A 20,868-nucleotide genomic window follows, 5' to 3' on the forward strand; every position below is an offset into this window, starting at 1 on the left:
CTCTTCCTTGCAGCTGCAACAGAGGTGACTGCTTGTGCCCATTATGCACATGATGCTCAGTTCAGTATTCTATCCATAGCATTGTATCCATACCCCCTCAATGAGCTATTTCGAACTTATTCCCAAGTAAGGGTATATAACATTGCAGACTTAATAATAATAGTTTATTGTGTGGGAAACCCAATTAAAAGAGTACAGGACTTTATTAATTTAAAATATGCTATATAGTATTTTAAAATTTTCAATGAAAACCTGTCCAGCCCATTGAACACTACAGTTTGATATGCAGAATATGTTCCCAAAGCACAAAGGCTTTATTTTCTTTTACTAAACTGGGAAGCAGAGGGCTTTGCAGAAGGTAAAAACTCTTTGGTGTCATGGATAAATGAAGCTGTTTTGTTTCTTTTTCTAGAGAATCCTGTTAGTATTCTGCTTCTAAAGTCTTAAGTAATCTAGAAGTGAACTAGTATGGCGCTCCTGTGGAGCCAGTGAAGAGAGTAAATGATTTCTAAATAGGAGATCTGTGGCTTCTTTCTTGAGATGTGACTCTCTTTCTCTCTTAGATTCCCAATGAAGCACCATGGAAGGCGCCCCATGCAGAGGAATGGGACAAAATGACTATGCAAGAATTGATAGACAAAGTGTGCTGGACAAAGTGAGATGCAGTTTTATACATTCCATATTGATAAGCTCAATAGCAATAGTACCTAGAGGAAACATCTCTATCCTAAGTTGAGAAGTAACGCTATCTATTTGCTACAGTAATATTAATCTTTATCATAGTGAATGATGAATTGTGTTCACAGTTGGGAGATACAGTGAAATAATGTGCATGTGGAAATGTGGCTATATTGCTCTGATAGTGTGATCATACACATCTCTACTCATGTAAGCTCTGCTGAGTTTAGCAACAGTAAAAAAACAAATAAACAAAACAGAATAGCAGTAGAAAACTCCAAACCCCCAAGCAGCAATTCAAAGGACTGAAAATGCTCCTAGAAATAAAACTGTTATCTAGCAACTAGCAACAGGGAAATAGATTGGGGTTAAGCAACCCATGGTTTACGAAGTATGATTTTGTACCAACTCCAAGCAGCCTTGGCCAGCATGGACAATGGCCAAGCAACATCTGGAAAGCCACAGCCCTTTAAAAAAACCAAAAAACTGGGAGCTGATTCATTTATTTTCTCTTAGCAACTCTGGTCAATTTGTTAGTCCCATTTTCTACCAGAGGTCATTTCTAAGAACTCTTCAGTGACAGCACCACACAAGCAACATTCCATCAGTGGTGGGGAGCCTACAAGCCATGGGCTAAGGTGGTCTGCCCATGTTTTCCTATCTGGCCCAGTAGGTGCTCCTAGTTCTTCATGAAAGTTTTAAATTACCTGGTGTCATATGATACCTGGTAATTGACAGATGGGTGCCCCTGCCAGCCTGTCGAAGTGGCTTGTGGAGGGTTGGATCTTGCTCTCCCACTGGATCCAGTTCACTGCCCCTGCTTTAGTGTTAGGCTTTTTTGTTTTTCTGTTTCTGTTTCTGCATTTGTTTTTCTAGCACTTAACACTTTTGTTTTTGCAGTGAGCATTCCTAAATTAATGCTCAGCTGGGAGGGTTGTGAGACCTCCCACTCTTCTTCAGCTTCCAGGGGAATGTGGTCTAGATAAAATGAATTAAAACCCATGGTTCCTACACAAACTGAGTCCTATCTCATATTAAGCCCCAGGAAAGACCTTTGGGTGAACCTCATTTCTTTCTCTCTTATTAGAAACCTATCAATGTGCATGTTTCATGTACTTCTATGCATTTGATCTGCCTTTGTGATCAAGATTTATGTTTTTTGAAATGGCTTCCCTTCTCTAGGATGCAATGGAGCTGAAGGGTAATCTCCATTTTTCTTCCATTCTGTTGACAAATTGAACAAATTTGCCTTTATATGGCATTGCATGCTGGAATGAGATGCATGACATATATTAGGTACCTAGTTAGGTCTGGCAAGCTCTAATGCAGCCAGAAAGCTATGTGTGTTTGATAATTTCCTATAAACTTTACATATTTCAAATGATGAATCACACAAGGGCCATACTACATACAAATAAAATAGAAGGAGCCATCCATTTCCCTGTATAGTTAATTCTAAAGGCATGGAAGTATAACCTTCCAGAGACATGGAGTGCGTGCATGCAGTCTCTACCATGGCATGTGTGCACTGATGTTCTAAATGAGTGCTGTGCTAATTTTCTCTCTCACTTTTTAAACTTTCTCTATCAAGTCTTAAGAAATTGCATTCAAAAATAATCAAACCCGAGAGAAGATTTTGGTGAAATTTTCATGGATAGTGTACAGGGTTTTTGTTGTGCTTACCTTGCTTTCAAGGTGGCCAATGGGTGAGCTTGAGTGTCCTTTCTTTTATTCTGCAAATCATCTCACCAGTAGTCTGCACTCTGCAGCCTGCCCAGGTACCCATGCTTCAATTAAAGCCTAGGGGAACACATCATAAGATAACTCATTCCATGGGGCTTTTCAGATCAGGAATCAGGGGCAGCCAGGGAGGCTGAATAAATGTTTTCTGGAAAGATGCACACACCACTATAAGGCAAGCTCAAAATCCTACACCCACAGAAATGCTGAAGTGCCCTGACAATGAGGCAGGGAAAAATGACTCATTTCACAGGGAAATAAAACTGTGGAGAAATATTTTGGCACAGCACTAGTTCTGGATTGATTGAAAATAAGAGCAAGAAGTCAAAGGAACATGGGAAGCTGTTTATATCACTGGTCTATCTCGCTCAGCATTGTCTGCCCAGGGATAGCCAATCCAGCCAAAAGTGTTGTTGAATTGCAACTTCCATTGTCCCTCATCATTGGGATCATCATCGTTGTGGCTGTTGGGAGTTATAGTCTAACAGCATCAGGAGGACACAACGTTGGCTACTCCTGGTCTATGTTGATTGGCAGCAGCTCTCTAGGGTTATTCATATGAGTCTTTTCTAGCCTTACCTGGATATTCCCAGGATTGTAAGCATGCCACAGATTGAAAGCATGTGTTGTACCACTAACCTACTTAGGATTGAAGACTGCTGTTATTTAGGACAGAATCCACAGAGCTGCATGTGATGCATGGTGTGCTCAGAGGTGCTTCTGAGGACCCACTTCTGAAATATTGAACAAATATTTGGACATGGGGGAGATTTGGGCGGGTCTTCCAACATTGTACCAGAAACAGTAGATTGAAAAAAAAAAAGGACTGTGCACTACTTATGTGTCCTGTTTTGGTCTGGTGTCAGATTCCATGGAGAAGGAGGCAAGGCAGATCAAAACTGGACCATGGACAGCTCCAAGTGAGCAACTTGTTCCAACAAAGGTTGGGAGCTGACTGGGGTCCTTTATGCCTCTGTTTCCAGACTGCTTCCTCCAGGTTCCGCTCCCTTGAGTGAGCTTTACTGATTTAAAGACCCAACCCTCTGGCCTGTGCACAGTCACTTCTCACCTGTTCCATAGCTTCCCTCCTGGTGCATTGCCTGTGCTGCTGGACTGGTGATGTGCACTGGGAGGCAACTGGAGCTTCAGGGTCATGAGAGTACTATAGGGAAGTTCCTCTGGGGCCCTCTGTCCAACCACCTCAGGTGCAATGGTTTCCCTATCTTCAGCAATCAGCTCTGAGCCCTCCACTGACTCCCCATCTGGTGTCCCTGTCGCCTCTGACTCTGTGTCCAGATCATTGATGGTTACAGTGGTTATAACATTAAGGGGGATTTTTGTATCCTGTCCCCATCCTTTGCCAAGATGGTAGTCCTGGAGCATTCCTTGTTTCCTCTTAATTTCTTAAAATACTAAATATTATCAAAATACGAACAAGGGAAAATTTTCACCTCTAGTCTATTGCTTCCAGTTATGGTTCTCTCATAACAGAATATTAGTCTATATGCCAGGGAAATATTTAATTCACTCCTTTGCTTTTCAAATATCATGGAAAAAACTCTCAGCCTTTTTGGGTCACTTATTTATTGCCTTGTTTGTTTGAGGCATCTCAAGAAGGTGAGGAACAGTAACAGATTTATATGTGAAAACATGTGATAAATATTGCATGCAATTGCAGTGTTGCTATTTCAGTGGTTTATCATTTAGAAGTAATACTCTGCTGTCAAAATCATGCACAAAAAGATCAAAATGTCAGGCTTCCCTGGAGGCCAACACTTTCCTTAAGCACAGTGTGCTCTTTCAGGTAGGAACAAATGGGGCATGCTGGTTTCTGGAAAGAACTAATCAGAAAAAAATAACATTGCCTGAATAATATTTTCTCATTGGTTTTCACTTATTTGACATTTTCTTGGCTCCCTTGGTTTATAAAAGAATTAAAATTATAAAGCTGTGGGTTTTTTTATAAAAAAAAAATCATTTCAATACATGAATTATTTGATAGTCTCAAGTGGAATAGTAAATGAAAAGTTCAAAGGACCATTCAACAGGGCATTTATAGCTATGATAGAAATCTTTCGCTGCACTCCACTGGGGTGTGGGTGTGCATATATATACACACATATAGGTACATACTGTATGTATACATGTACATGTATGCACGCGCACACACACAGCCATTCAGTAGTTGTTGAACTTAGGACTGCCAAAGTGGAGCATTCCCCCTCCCCATGTTAAAGTGATTAATACCCAAGCCTGGTAAAGTTATTTTGGCACCTGAGGCAGGAAAAACACCTCTTTCCCTCCCTAAAAATTAACTAATCATTTGCTGTCCTCTCATGATGTGCCCTGGAGATAGTGGCATATCTTGTCTTTCTTTAAATACTCAGCAGGCATGGGTGTAGCCCAGTTCTTACTGGGAAGGCATCTCAGAAGAGGGAAGACTAATCTCACTCTCGCACCATGATTGGAACTGAGATCCCCCCCATTACATGAAAAGGGAGAATGGAGATATTAGCCACCCCTCCCTGTGCATGCAGTAAGAGCTGTTCAGCAAGAATCCTGCATCTCCACACCTGTAATGAAGGCAACGCAGGGGGAGAGGCCAAACTCAACATTATTCCTCTTTTTTTTTCTCTTTTTTTTGGATTTGTGTACAGTGCTGCCAGACGGTTTGCTACTCTGTTTGTCAATGTTGATGTTACCTCTGAGCCCCATGAGGTCTCCGCTCTGTGGTTCCTGTGGTATGTTAAACAGTGCGGTGGAACATCCAGGATATTTTCAACAACCAATGGAGGCCAGGTATAGTGAACTAGAACCCCTCCTCCCCCGGTTATTTGTGTTCAATAATTATGGCAATAATTTCAGATGTTTAGCTTGATTGAGTGAGGGTTGAATGTCTCCAGAGGGCAGAATATGCCCTCCATGTTCTCCATGCACTGGCCACACCATCTCTGACATTGACATTTTGTTTGGATGGTCTGAAGGGGGCTGAATGTGCTTAGTAGCCTCTTCTAGCTTGAAAGCCCTGATAACAGGATTCTTAGCTGCACAGAGGCTTCCAGACATGGCTAGAAGCCACCTTTAGACCTTCATGCTCAACATGTGAAGGTGCTGGGTGTGTGTAGCCCAGCCAGAAGAAAAATATTAATATGAAGGGGGTTCTATTGTGGTTATCTGTTCCATCTGGGTATCATTTTATGCAACCAATTTGGTCTGCTGAACTATGTTGTGTGTTTTTTCTATGTTCCAGGAGAGGAAATTCGTTGGAGGTTCTGGCCAAATTTGTGAGAAGATCATGGAATATCTAGGAGAGCTGGTTAAACTAGAGAAGCCTGTTACCTCCATTGATCAGACTGGTGAAAGTGTCATTGTGGAGACACTGGATCATGAAACATACGAGGTGATTTAAAAGCTTACAGTTCTAATATATACAAGGATTCTCTTTTCGTCATATAAGGAGAAGAGGATATCAAGGACATTTGTTAGTTGGGCGAAGAATCCCAACAAACAAAAATGTTCAAACGATTGTGTTCAATTAAATATCTACAGTTTGCTGTTACAAACATGAATGAATTATGCCATGGACCTGTACACTTTCTCCCCCTCTCCTTCCTCTGTTTGTGAGAGAAGAGATGATAAACTTTCCTTCCTCATTCCTTCCTCATAGTTTACCCACAAAGCAGATCTCAAGCACAGATCAAATTATGGTTTGGGATTGTGGTTTAGAAGCAAATAGAGTTTGCACAAACCATGGCTTGCCAGGTTTGGACAACAAAATTGTGAGCAGGTTGCTGCAAACCAGGAATTCAAGATTTAATCTCCCTTCATACCCTGAGGAAGCAGGAAAGGATAAAAGAGTGTGTGTAAGCCATGGCTTGATTGCCATATCTCAATGCAATAATTGATTTGGTACTGGCAACTCATGTGGGGGTTACATTCTGGGGACAGTGCATAAAACCAAAATCATGTATAGTCAAAACACACTGGGTTCAATAGCAAGCAGGAATCCCAAAGTATTTCTTCCTTTTTACCCCCTTTCAGTCCCCTTAAAAATTTTTTTTTAGAAAAATTACTAATGTGTAATTAAATGCATGTTGGTTGCAAGTTCCTTAATGAGTTTATGCTATTGTGCTTTCTTACTTTCCTACTTTTAATTATTTCTCTTGACTGTTGTGACTGTACTCCTTCCTTGTGGCTGCTGTCCTATATGTTTTCCCAGGAGACACCTGGGTATCTAAATGGTATCTAAAACTACCCTTGTGTTCTTTTTGTTGCAAAGAGCCTTTTCAACAATTTGTTCAGCCATTTGGAAAAATTAAAAGGTCCATTTCTGTCATCATTGGAAAAATTGCTTGTCACTTTAAATTTCTGTGACCTGTAACCTGATGCGAAGTTTGTATCCTCTTTTGTGAGTCAAATTTTCATTGAAATGTAATCGGAAGTCTCCTAGAATAACACAAGCAGTTTCAAGTATCCTGTGAAGATAGAGTTGATTTTTCTTTGTATTTCTTTTCAAGGCCCGGTATGTTATTAGTGCCATCCCTCCAGCACTTTGTATGAAGATTCACTTTAACCCACCGCTGCCTTCAATGAGGAATCAGTTGATCAGCCGGGTTCCTATGGGATCAGTCATCAAATGCATAGTATACTACAAGGAAGCATTCTGGAGGAAAAAAGGTATTTCTTGCTGATTGAAGGGAAGGGGACATGCAGAATTGCCCTAAATTATACTTTTTCTCACATGTTGTTCTCATGCTGTCTTCTTCAGCATCATCTTAGAGAGTTAGACACATAGATGGAGAACTAGACAGGCACAATCTTGCTGTCTGTGGTTCCTTCACTGAAGGTTTTTGATCCTGCTCATGGTAGGGAGGGAGGTGATATTATTATTATTATTATTATTACTCCCCTCCCTCCCATGCTGTTCCAAAGGGTCCTCCCAATCCTCTGGCGACTTCAGGGGAAGGGAGGAAGTGGATAAAGTTGTCTTCCACCACCATTCCCTTTCAGCAGTATGGGTCTGGATCCATCCCACATGTTGAAATAGATGCATAAAGTGTGTGTGTTCTTGAATCCCAAAGTGACTAACAATTCTAATAATTAAAAGCAAACAATTAAAGCTAACAATTAAAGCAAACAGTAACATTAAGATGGTGGAACAGCCGTGAAGAGACAACGCATATTAAAACCAAAGGCAGCAAACAACCCTTACTAAGGCAGCATTTTAAAGGGAGTCTAAAAGGCCTGAGCAAATAGTGCCGAAAAGATACTGGACCCTCCCTGGGGAAGGTGCTTTGAAGATGGGGTTACGTCTTTTATCTTTATGATTAATGTGGTGCGCTATGGAGAACAAGATCTTACTCAAAGAGTTGTCAATATTCTCTGTGCCTGAAGAATTACCATGGTAACCCAGAATCTGGCAGCCACCCAAAGACTATCCATTTCTCTCTCTTTTTTAAAGCCTGCTGTTACCTCACACAGTTGCAGAGTACAATATAGGAATCTCAGAAACTTCTAGAAATCCAAACATAATGGTGGTGCATGGCACTCTTAGGGCTCAACTCTGGGCATCTCCCAGAAGGCCAATCTGGTATAGTGGTTAGAATGCTGGACCACTCAGCCAAGAAGCTGACTGGATACCCTTGAACCAGTTGCTTTCTCTCAGCCTGGTCTATGTCACAGGGTTGTTGTGAAGATGAAATGGACAGGGGCAGAACCACACATGCCACCTTGAGTTCATTGGAGGAAAGTGTAATAATAACATAAATAAATAAATAAATAAATAAATAAATAAATAAATAAATATCCACAGTCAAGTGATCTTGGGGACATTAGTCTAGGTGGGAATAATTTTTCCTGGGACCTACTAGGAGGGCTTTCTAAAGGCCCTTTCACTATGTAGTTTCTCCCAACCACTTTAAGTAGCTGTGTATTGTGACTTTTAAATTGCTGCATATACCTTGCATTAAATTTAATGTTCCTGTGGTGCCCCTGTTGTCAAGAGATGTTAAGATATATTATTTAGAGGCATGAGAGTGACATAGTTGTTAGAACTACCTAGATTACTGATACATGGATTCACTTTTCACTCCCATTTCAGATTATTGTGGCACCATGATAATTGAAGATGAGGATGCAGCTATTGGTTTGACACTAGATGACACTAAACCCGATGGAAGTTTTCCAGCAATAATTGGGTAAGGAATACTAAAAAGCCGCCTTCTGAGTCTTCTAAGAGAGGAAGAGAATCAGAAATGAAATGTGAAGAGACTATCATTTGTGTCTTGACTTAAGCATGTACCATACATGCTTGACTTGAACAACTGTACCATACACTTGGAACATCATTCTATACAGAAAAGCAACCATAATACAGGGCATTGGCTTTATATATCCTGTAGGGGTATAAAAAGCTGTCTGTGAAGAAGAATTCTTGTCTCGGTCTACTATGTTTGAGTTTGCACCTATTTAGTTTATAACCTGCATACCTTTTCACACATTTTTTGGTAACAGGCAAGTGTGGAGTTTCTTGTTTCCTGTGTGTACAGTGCATAAGCTGTGCCAACCAGGTGTCAAGTGCCCTTGGGCACTTCCATGAGAAAAATCCATGCTTCCCCCTTTCCAGTATGGTGTCTGCTCCTCCACATGCAGCTGCTGGGTGACCTTGGGCTAGTCACACTTCTCTGAAGTCTCTCAGCCCCACTCACCTCACAGAGTGTTTGTTGTGGGGAAGGAAGGGGAAGAAGAATGTTAGCCGCCTTGAGACTCCTTAGGGTAGTGATAAAGCGGGATATCAAATCCAAACTACTGCTACTACTACTACTATTCTTCTTCCTCCTCCTCCTCCTCCTCCTCTTCTTCTTCTTCTTCTTCTTCTTCTTCTTCTTCTTCTTCTTCTTCCACAATGTCATGGAAGGAGAGACAAAGTGAGATGGCTGGTGTTTCTGTGTTGTCACGTTGGGTGGAAAGATGCTACCTGACAGAGTCTGCATAAGTCTTGAAAAAGGGCTTTATGACATGATTGAAAACCACTGGCATCATATGGTCTTAATCTAAACTATAATTATTATTGATTCTGTTATGATGATAGAAGTAAGAGTCTGTTCTATATTATTGTATTTTAGTTTTATCCTTGCTCGGAAATGCAGAAAATTGACTCACCTCACCGCGGAGGAAAGGTATGAACAATAAACCTCTGGATTTTGTTTCTGGCAGCCCAAGGTGTTCCTTTCTTTCCATTCCCGTACGGACTTCCCTGATTTTGTATGTGAGCTGCAACTGGTCTGTGACTGAAATAATAAATTCATTCATTCATATGGTGGTAGAATCAGTGGAGACTGACCCACTAGGGCAAGTGGAGCACTGTTCCACCAGCCTCAACCAACCCTCGCCTCCTTTCTTACTTACTTACAGCCAGACCAGGTGGTTGCACTGCCAGTCAAGTTCCTCCTCCTTACTCCCAGTGTTGCCCCATGTAGAGCTCAGCAGCGAAGACCTTTATGCATTAACAGGTCTATGCAGCTGTTTAAACTTTCTTGACAAGCCATTCATTTTATTGGGTTTTTTTTGGGGGGGTATTGTTTTGTGTTTTGTTGTGCTTGTATATCTTGTGCACTGCTTTACATCTTTTACATGAGCAGGCAGCATACAAATATTCTTTGTAAATAAACAAATAAATGATTCTGCTGCAAATATATTTCATATAGGTTTTGACTCCCAGGACAAAATGGAGTCAAGGAAGTAATGATGTTTTTGATGGTTTCGATGGTCTCCAAATTAATGCTGTTTGGTATTTGCTAAGTTTAAAGTATTTCATTCGGTGCGTAGTTACTACAACTCCGCAGTCCAGAAATTGATATATACAATGCACGGTCATAATATCTATGACAACATAGTGCGAGAGGGTGGGCCTGGAGTCAGCCTTGTTCTTGCCACAGATGATGAGCGCTGTGCATCCATGGGGGTGGGGGGAGCTCCTCCTGCAGCAGTCTTTGTGTATGTGGGAACATGTCCAGAAGACCCACCAACGATGCATCAAAGCTTATTTTCATGCATGGATTCCACACTGTGCCTTTGTGCAATTTTAGTATGCACCCAATCAGTTTATGGGAGTCATTTGTGAAACTGGCTCATAGCAAGCACAGGGGATACGATGCAACTCTTGTGACACAGAGCAGCCTGTAATGCATTTTTTAAAAAGTGAGAATCCCACTGATCAGCTATTGGTTGGGGAAAGGAAGGGGGTCATTTCCATTTGCTTCTGTCCTCCTATGAACAGACAATTGGCAAAGCTTTGTTTTAGCTTTTTAAAGGAAGAGTTCCATGCATACAGGCCCATCTATTAAAACTGCACACATAGGATCTGTTTGCACATGTGGCTACTCAGTAGGGCCATCAAGAGAAATTTTGCTACCTGAGGAAGAGCACAAAAGGCAGAGTCTCCAAGGCTGGCCATGTTATTTTGGTACCCAAGACAGAAAATCCCATAAGCACCACTTTTCCCTCCCTCACATTAAAAATGCAGCAATAATGTTTGCTGCCTGTTTGTGACACTCCAGTAAGCTGCCCCATGTTGCAGTCTCACTCAGAAGGCCAGCAGCCCAACAATAGGGCTAGCCTTGTTGCTGCTGATGTTGTATGCAGACTGTGGGGGGGGTGGTGGTCTCTAGCAGGCTCAGGCCCATGATGTTTATGAGGGCCTTTAGAATTTATAGCACCAATCCCTGTAAATATTAATCTTAAAAACTGAGGTGATAAAATCCAGATTCAGAGCAAACTATAGTTTGTTTCGGAAACATAAGCTCAGCAATATGTATTTTCTTGTATTTCTGCTATAGGAAAAGAAGGATCTGTGAGCTCTATGCAAAGGTGCTGGGATCCCAGGAAGCCTTGCATGTAAGAGGATAATATATATTGCTTTTCTTAATGATTAGCTCTCATGATACATGATACATGACCTCAGAAAACCAGTAGGTTGACTTTGAGTGTTGGTATTTGGGAATATTTCACATTATGTGGATCTCAGTCAACCACATGAGGGTTTTAAGAGATGCATTTTGCATTTCAATTTTTTCAAAGATGGACTGAGAAGAGCAAGCTATTTTTTGTACCTTATTATTATACATTTCTAAGAAACCTTTAACGAAGTGGTGGGGCAGAGAGGGATTAAAGTTTATGTGTGTTACCCATTTTCTTTTCTCTTTTGTAGTAGTTTTACCTACACCTTTAAATGTGCTACCTGACCTGTATTTTGAAATTGGAGTGGCTTTATCTGTAAATAGATGAGTAAATTTTAAAATGACATGAGAAATCACTGGGTACTCCTCACAGATCTCTGAAATAAGTTTCTGGTTTTTTTTTTTGTTTTTTTTTAAGCTTCCTCTGTTACTTTTAACCCTGTTAACTCTGCCTTTCTAGCCAGTGCACTATGAAGAGAAGAATTGGTGTGAAGAACAATATTCTGGGGGGTGCTATACAGCCTATTTCCCACCAGGGATAATGACTCAGTTTGGAAGGTATGTTAACAATAAGCAAGGATGTTTCATTACAGAAAGAAACCTGAGGAGATTATAACACCTGAAATACAATTCCCTAGCTTGTGATTACGCGATGACTGGCAGGAGGTTGCATTTGTTTCAGCAGTTAATAAAAAATGTAATCAGATTCATGTTTTGTTGTTGATTGGCGACCATGCCTTTAATGAGTTAATTAGCTCCAAACAGCTCAGTCCTATGCAAGAGATCCCAGGAAAGTGTGCATCTTTAATTAAAGGGGTATTAGAACATCTCAGTGTTGGTGAGAGTTTGCAGGTGTTCAGTAAAAGTAACTTCCTCACTCAAGATAAAGCATTTATTATTTGGAAATGTCTTAAGTATCTTATCTGAAGCAAAGGTTTTATGTTGCTACTTATATCAGTGCCATCAGCCTTGAGCATCCATGCATACATAACAGCTCTGATTAACATTCAGTTACAACTCTTGAGTTTATAATATGTCTTTAATAAATCAAAGTAGTAAGCTAACAAATTACGTAATTAATGTTGGAATTCAATGCCTTTGCCCAACAAGTGTGTTCTGTATGTGAACTCAGATTTCTGTGCCTTGAAAACTTTCTGTGTCAGAAGACTGTTACTCAATTCTAGTCACCTTTCCTCTCCTCAGAAAGGATTTCATAAAGTTGGGAAAGGGGGCCAGAAGCAATCTGCCATAGGTTGCAATGCTGATGTGGTAGAATGATATTAGGAATGCTCTTGTCTGACTTACGTTTAGAGAAATGGGTCCCTCATGCTTTCCATATTCTGTGCCTCTTTTAAAGGGTAATTCGTGAGCCAGTTGGGAGAATCTTCTTTGCAGGCACCGAGACGGCTTCAGAATGGAGCGGCTACATGGAAGGTGCAGTGCAGGCTGGAGAGAGAGCCGTCAGAGAGGTACAGTGAGTCCTGAGTAACAAGGCTTTGTGAGGCTGCAATCCTGTACTCACGGATCTAGGAGTAAGCCTCATTGGACTCAGTTGGGCTTTTTTCTTTCATAGGGGCATATAGGATTGCACTGCTGATATGTTTGAATAAAGGGCAATTGTATTTGTTGGTTAAAACATTTGTATTCCACGATTTGGCCAACCAATTTACGAGACACCTATTAAAAGCAAATAATCAACAAAAACAAGCAAGCCACCAAAATGGGAAAGTCAGTACATAAAATCACAGAAGGAAGGGTAGTGGTGGTCAAATGAATCCCAAAATGCGACAAAAGAAAGGAAAATGGACTGGAATTCTAATAAAGCAGAGCCTCCCTTGAGAGAAGGTTGCAAAACATGGGTGCCACAACTGAACAGGCCCTGTCTCACCAGCTGAAGTTCTGATAGCTGCGGACTGCTGAACACATACCCTGGTTGTAACTGTGCTTAAAATAATGCAATACATTTTAAAATTGGAAAGAGAGCTTGCAATTCGACATTGGGGATTAGGGCAGGCCTGCAGTATTTTGGGCTATTCCCAGGAAATAGTCCATTTTAAAGCCAGTTGAAATTTTATTTGGCTTGCAGATGCAGGATTTATTCCCATGGCTGCATCTTTGGGGGCAACGTTTTGCCTAGCTTGTTTTGATATGCCCTTAAATCTTGGACCTTTCTGATAAATTTGCATTATGTGTGAATTTGTGCAGCTCCCACTCATTTCAGAAAGATCTGAAACCTTGGCGTGCATTTAGTGTATACTTTTTGGGAAGCCTTTACCAAGGTATTTGGAAATAAAAAGAAGCCATGTAAGTGCTATCTTCATTTTCAGATACTGCACTCAATGGGGAAGATTTCGGAAGCAGAAATTTGGAAGTCAGAACCAGAATCACTTGTAAGTTTGCAGTTCTCCCTTTAAGGTGAAATAGTGCTGCATTATTATTAATTTTATCAACCATTTCGTGACATGCTTTATACAGGATCTGTAACTAACAGTGAAACCTGTGCATGCTTTGTCACAAGCAAGTCCTGCATAATTCCATGGCTCTTAGTTATACCCAAATAGATGTGACTAAGATTGCCACCTAAGAAGAACATCACATTTGCCTTACACTAATAGTGAATGTTCTTTTATCCAGGATGTCCCAGCCCTGCCAATCACTACCACCTTTTGGGAAAGGAACTTGCCTTCTGTACCTGGACTTCTCAAGTTCTTTGGCTTCTGTGCTCTCTTGACATCAGCGACTGCAGTTGGGCTCTGCACATTTAAAAGGGGACTTCTGGTGAAAAACTGAAAATTGATCTGTGAATCTAATAAGAATTGGCAGATGTGTGTGCATTTGCACGATCATTTTACTCTTGCCAGGTAGTGATGAATGCAATTCTCAATTATCCCATGTATTTCTCCTATGAAACTTTATCTTGCAAAAGGGTCCAATATGTATTTCTGAGGCCAGTACAAAGTGGGCTGCTGCTGTTATTATTATTTTGGGGTGTTTTTTTAAAGTGGTCTGGTGGAGCCCAGTGTATTGCCATGACATTTTCGTTTTCTACAAAATCAACTACTATGTTGATCTCACCACAGTGGCAAAGCAAAAATCATTGCACAGTGGGAGAAAAGTAGTTGATCGAACATTTCGATTGCCTCCAAATGTTTTGGGAGAATGAAAATTAAGTGAAGAGATTATATGAGTGAATAAATTCCAGGGTCAACATTCTACACAAATTTAGGGGTCTATTTCTTCAGAAGTACTTTTTGGTTTCTGTTCTTGGGGTTTGTTTGTTTTTTGCAGAGAAGGGTTGTCAAAAAGTTGGAAGGGGTCTCTCTCTCTTTCTCTCTCTCTCTCTCTCTCTCTCTCTCTCTCTCTCTCTCTTTTTGAGGGATTTCACACTCCATGGCCCATTTTCTAGAACATATAGGCAACCTACTATTCAACCATGTGTTAACTCTGAGAATGCAAGAGCAGTTGCACCTGAGTGAACCCAACAAATGAAAACACACATTTTTAAGGCTTGAGTTATGTGTTTGCAAATATTTTATTTTACATGGCCAAGCCTTAATCTGGTCATTAAAAATGCCAGGACCAGATTCAAGCGTGCGAAGGGGTTGGGGGGCATTGATGCTGTTGGGACTCCTGGTTAGACAACCCCTCCCCCTTGCCACTTCCTGCCTTTGACTTGTGGCATTATGAAGAACTAGGAATGGAGGAAAAGTATAAATCACTACACATTCAGATTTGGACTTTCCAAAACAGTATGTGAATCGGAGCACAGTTCCCTGCATTTTTGTGGTGCAGTTGTCCAATCAAGCAATGTTCACAATAATGCAGGTATTAGGAGGAAGATATTAGTAAAGAAAAAGAAAAAGTAACATTTAAAATGCAGATGGGGAATTAGGTTTGTTAAAAAGTGCACATTAGCCAAAGTTGCATAAAGCTTTCGTGTTTATTAGGAGAAATTCGCTCTAACATGCCAATGAAATTTCGTGACTATTTCTTAAACATGGCAAATTGCTGTTGAGAACTGAATTTAAGATGGGGGAAATGTGAAACGTGAGAGAACCAAAATGGACACATCCTTCCATCCGAAGAAGGAACCTATCAACTCAGGCTAAATACAGGTGCAAATCCCAGTTAGGGGTCATTTCCAGTGTTGCTTTTCCTTTCTCATGTCTTTGGCAGTACAAACCAGGGAATAAATTACCAAAGATGATAATCTGCAAGGAGCAGCCATGTACTGAAACAGAAAATTGGTCCATCTAGCCCAGTAATATCTACCAAAAGGTTCTGGTTCTTAAGGAGATGCCCAACAACTTAGATCTTTAAGCTGGAGCTGTCTACAGCCAAAGCCTGCTCTCAGCCAGTGGCCTCTCAAAACAGCATTGTAATGATTATGACATGGAACTTGTTGACGCTGTTTTATGAATTGTGAAAGATTCCTGTCTGTCATCTGAATCTGACCACTGCAGTGTTATGAAGACTTGCGTACGCCTGGCATTGTGAGTAGCTGAGGAAAGAAAACTAGTGCTGCACTTCACACAGGGAGGGACCAACATGAACTTTGGCAGTACGTGGGCAAAAGAGAGGAAATAATATTGAGACGGGCAAAGAACTGTGCATGGTACAAGAGTGCAGCTCCCTAGATATTGTTGGTTTCTAAAAACATGCAGGCATCCAAACATTTCTAAGCTTTTCTATATGAGTACTGGACACTTGACTACTTCTTCTTATTTTTTAAATGAAAACATGATTTTCAGGATCCCAGCTTCAGCAAAAGATACTTGATTTTGAATTTTGACAACCGTACCATATGGAAAGGTATCTTAAAACATAACATGGAGTCCATGTCTACCTCTGAGGCTATGGGAAAGGTCCTTTCAAGAACCTTGTCATACTTGCATCATCTTGAAGATCTATTATTTTAAAAGTGTATAAAAATGATACTAGCTTTCTTTTGCACTTCCTGGATTTGCAGTAGGAACTAACACTTAATGTTGTCCAAAATCTATGTTTACTTCCTATCTGATATTAGCATCCTCGTCAGGTTAAAATGATTTATTATTTCTATGTGTGAAGGGGCTTCTGCTTCAGTTTCTAATGAGATGGCACACAGGAAGTACACTGTGGGAAGGGTCTTGAAGTCCATTTTTCACCTACAAAATAGAACTGCAACATCTTGCTGCTCAAGTAGCTCAAATGAATTCAAGATGGCCAACTAGAATGACATTTCAGAATGTCAGATTTCAATCTGTTGGGAAGTCTGTTGCTTGCCTCTGGCAAGAATTAAGCTGCTTCTCTGTGCTCTGGCTATGCAGTGTGCCACTGTGAACTGAAGGCATCAATTTAACTTGAGAGAGCATCTCTTAGGAATTTGGAAGACAGAGGAACAAGCTGTAGGACAGACATGATGTTTCTTTTGGGGTATTATGGAAGAGTCATTTTCTTACGAAAAGATTTCCAAGTCTTGGAGTTGTTCTGCATTTTTTTTCTAAACTAGGATTACCGTACCTTTTACTAATGACATTGTGACTCCCTGGGAGTTACATATGTATACAGTCATGCGTCGGGTTAAACGTGCTTCAGGTTAAGTGTTTTCAGGTTACGCTCCGTGGTGACACAGAAGTAACAGTTACTTCCGGGTTTTGCCACTCGTGCATGCGCAGACACTCAAAAGAACGTCACACGCATGTGCAGAAGCGGCGAATTGTGACCCGTGCACGCGCAGACGCAGGTACATTTACTTCAGGATGCGAACGGAGCTCCGGAACGGATCCCGTTCGCATCCAGAGGTACCACTGTATTTATACTAACTTCCAAGTTACATCCCTTGACCAAAATGGTATGCCAAGGTTTATTAGCTTTTGGCCTGATGAATTTATTATCCTCTTCCTTTGGGTGGTGTTATGTTTTTTGTTTTTATTCTTTGGACAGACTTAGGTTTGTTAACAATTTCCCAGGGCTGCTGTTATGAAGATGTTTTCCCTTTTTTCATAACGGATCACTTTTCCACAATTTACTTGTGGGTACAGAGGAAATTTTAGGGCAGTAGCCAGAACCTGAGGGGGCTCCCAAGGCACAGCAAAGTACCTTGTTGCACACTGTGGCCTCCACCCCTGCCCCTTTTTCTTTTCCAGGTGACAGCATTAGAGGCTGTTTCCATGTTCTCCTAAGCTTCAGAAGCAGTTTTCAGGCAATTGAGGGGCAGGTTTTTAAATAGTAAATGTTGGTTTTTGGTAATGAGAAGTCAACCTGTCTATGTGTGGCCTCTCTCCCACCCAACTTTGTGGCTCCTGGCTTGGAACTGAAAAGGTTTAAAGCATGGGTCGCTAATCAGTTGTTGGGCTTCAACTCCCACCAGCCTTCGCCAGCATGGCTAATAGGCAGGGATAATGGGAGTTGTAGGCCAAAAGTTCTTTACCTCTAGCTTAAAGAACACCAGAGTTTTGAAATTATCATGTTCCACCAGGGCTTATGGCTCATGTGAAAGCAATCACAGACTTTACCTGATGCCACCTTATCTAAGTTAAATATTTTCTATTAAGGTCATGCCATATTACACTTTAGTAAGGTAAGAGTCATGTCAGGTTCTGCACCAGAAATATCCAGATTCAGGTAGGCCTTATCAGAAACACAGAGAACACCCAGTAAGGGCTGCTGACAGAAGTGTACTCTTCCCAGTTTCAGGCAGTGGAGGAATATTGTCTCAGCAAAGGGCTGAAGCATTATGAAAGCTGTTAAGGTCTGTTCTGTCTGCCCATCTCCCTGGAAGACCTGGCTGTGCTCCATTAAATGACCCTTGTGGTATTCTGGAACTATTGTTTGTTTACAAGATGGAAGAGATGGAGATGCTTATGGAGATTTGGAACCCAGGGGAAATGGAAGGACCACATCCTCAAGCTGGGATGATGTAGGAGGTGGTGCTAAAGATTTCCCCCCGAGTGGGACAGCCTGTATATCCTCATCTTCCTGAAGGCTGTGCTGGGTTCTGGGACCATGCCAGCAATTCTAGATCCTTCCCTTTTTCTCACAGAGGGAGCAAGCACTGTTCAATTGCTTCTTTTCATCCATCAGAATGTGCTTGGCTTTATCACTAATTAGAATCTATTAGTCAAAACAGTGGTGAAGCTAATTCCATTTTAATCATTAAAGAAATTAGTAATTCAAGGCAGTGTTCCTGTGCACACTTACTAGGGACTAAATCTTATTGAATTCAATGGAACTTTTTTTCTTAAGTAATAATAGTTCCTCAAATGGCACTTGTCAGATTGATATTTTCTAAACAAGGAACATTATGGTAATCAGATGTCGCAAAGTCTGATTATTATTTCACCTGAATGCAAAAATGTATCACACAGTTGGGTCTTTGAAGGCAAGTCTGTGATAATAACAGGTTGCAGAGTCAGATCACTGGTCCATCTATCCCAGGATTGCCCACTCTGGCTGGTAGCAGCTTGGTATCTGAATTCATTTTAGCTACAGGTGCCAGAGACTGAACCTGAACGTCAGCATGCAAAGCATCTTCTCATCCACCAAGCAATGGCCTCTTCCCCTCAGGGTCTGTCATGAAGCATTTTACATTTGTACTTCATAGTTCATCCTCTCAGAGCTTTGCCACAGTCCAGTCAACTTTTGGAAGCATCATAAACACTTGTCTTTGGGCTAAAGAGATGGGACATTAGCTGTGTGCCTCTTTGCTATCTGGGTTTGGTTTTTGCTTTGTTTTGTTTTTCAGTAATGTATTAGACATTATAAAATATGATGTGATGTGACATTTTAGCACAGTGAGTTTTCCTGTCAATAATGTGAGGCAGGGGGTCAAAGAAATGACCAACCTGAGGTCACTTTATACCAGGGATGGGGCACCCTCCAGTTGTTGCTGAATTATGAGTGCCATCAGTCCCAGCAAGCACCAGCAATATTCAGGGATGATGGGAGTTGCAGTTCTGCAGCATCTGGAGGGCCAAAGGCTCCCCGAACCTTGCTTTATACACTGGTTTTGTTAGAAATTACAAAGAATGGAGAGGAAAGAGGTACGAGACCACAGAAGCTCTGGGTTTCTTCCTATGTATAACTTGGGTGTCAGTGACGGCCATTCAGGTAGTATGAGAGGATCTGTAGCACCTGTAATATTTAGTTTATGGAGAGGAGGGGAAGGTGAACATACAGCTGCTTGTGATTTGTTCTGCTTTAGTATCCCATAAAGAAGCATTTCCTTATACTGTTGTAAGTAAGCATGCAGCCCTAGGAGTATTTGGCAGAATTGAGGGAGGTGGGGAACAAATCACATTTTATGCAAAATGTGATTTCCTTTACTGCACCCCTTTCCCCTGTTCTAACTAAGCTATGATGTAGCAGTCACAGAAATTCACCCATCAGGCATGAAAAGGTGGGTTGTGGATTACTTTTTGATCGTTTTCAAAAAAGCACTCAAATACTCTCAACAAATCCTCAGCTCTTCCATTTAATCATTCTTTTCCACAAATGTTTTGTTTCCCCGCTTTCTTCAGTTCCTCATTTCTTGAGATAAATGAGAATGTGGAGCTTTGCGGGGGGGGGGGGGGATGGGGATGCAACTGCTTTTCAGAAACAGAAATCGGTTGCACATTAAAGTCTTACCTCGGGTCTGGAAGTTGGCCTATGAGATTTGGTGGATGAATGATCCTGCCTTTAGGCAAGAGGTTGAACTTGCTGAACTTCTGTTCTTTCAGCAACATTTCTTGGAAGCATGTCCCACATATTTCAATATAACTTTCTTCTACATCAATCCATGAATGGAAACAGGTTTCTGGGCATGAATTTACACTAACAGTATAAAAGGTTGCTATGGGAAAACCCCAAGCCAACACATGGTGCGGGTACCGCTAAGCTCCAGCACCATGCAAAGAATTTAAAGTGCCTTCCATCTCCAATCACCTCTTTAGCTGAGGAGAAAACAAGAACTGGGGTCAATACAGGGATGATGTTTTCTTCAACCTTCTTATCTACCAAGTGATTAATCTTTCAGAGCTGATAAATGCTGATCATACCTAAGATAATGTGGGGAAAGGAGAAGAGGAAGGTTTTACAAGCCAAATACTGGGCACTCAGCATGTTGCAATTCCCCCACCACCACCAGGCTAGGACCAACATCTTTAACAGCAGAGTGTTTTATTCTCATGAATTTATAAACTTCTCTGAGAGTTCAGAACCAAAATCAGGGTCAGATGGGAGAAGGAAGGTGCAAACTGTTAAGCTGTCACCTCATAAATTGCTTGTGTTAGACTTCATAAAATGACAGCGTCTTAATCTTTTGAGGTGTGTTTTGTTAACTTACAACCGACTATTTTGCATCATACTTTAACTAGCATCCTATTTCTTGTTTATGGACAAAAATGTGTGTGGTGTCATACAACATTACAGGAAAAGAACACAGAGGTTGCCTTGCTTGGATCCTCAGATGAAATGTCCATCTAAGGTTGTACTCTATCAATGTGTAGTGAAAGCCTGCACATGTCTGCTT

The 20,868-nt window shown here is 41.1% G+C and overlaps 1 protein-coding gene across 1 annotated transcript in view; it reads left to right on the plus strand.

The window, feature by feature from the left end:
• Nucleotides 1-14,596, plus strand: part of MAOB (monoamine oxidase B) — a 37,071-nt gene extending 22,475 nt beyond the window's left edge. Inside the window, exons 5-15 of the mRNA XM_081858589.1 lie at nt 564-655; nt 5,076-5,217; nt 5,669-5,818; nt 6,936-7,095; nt 8,519-8,615; nt 9,543-9,596; nt 11,256-11,313; nt 11,836-11,933; nt 12,733-12,844; nt 13,703-13,765; nt 14,010-14,596. Coding sequence (XP_081714715.1) covers nt 564-655; nt 5,076-5,217; nt 5,669-5,818; nt 6,936-7,095; nt 8,519-8,615; nt 9,543-9,596; nt 11,256-11,313; nt 11,836-11,933; nt 12,733-12,844; nt 13,703-13,765; nt 14,010-14,165 — 1,182 coding nt within the window. The 3' untranslated portion in view covers nt 14,166-14,596. The remainder of the gene's footprint in view (nt 1-563; nt 656-5,075; nt 5,218-5,668; nt 5,819-6,935; nt 7,096-8,518; nt 8,616-9,542; nt 9,597-11,255; nt 11,314-11,835; nt 11,934-12,732; nt 12,845-13,702; nt 13,766-14,009) is intronic.
• Nucleotides 14,597-20,868: the final 6,272 nt, after the last annotated feature.

The sequence above is a fragment of the Podarcis erhardii genome (assembly GCF_964252035.2).
Source record: "Podarcis erhardii genome assembly, chromosome: 4".
In the NCBI taxonomy this organism is placed as follows: Eukaryota; Metazoa; Chordata; class Lepidosauria; order Squamata; family Lacertidae; genus Podarcis; species Podarcis erhardii.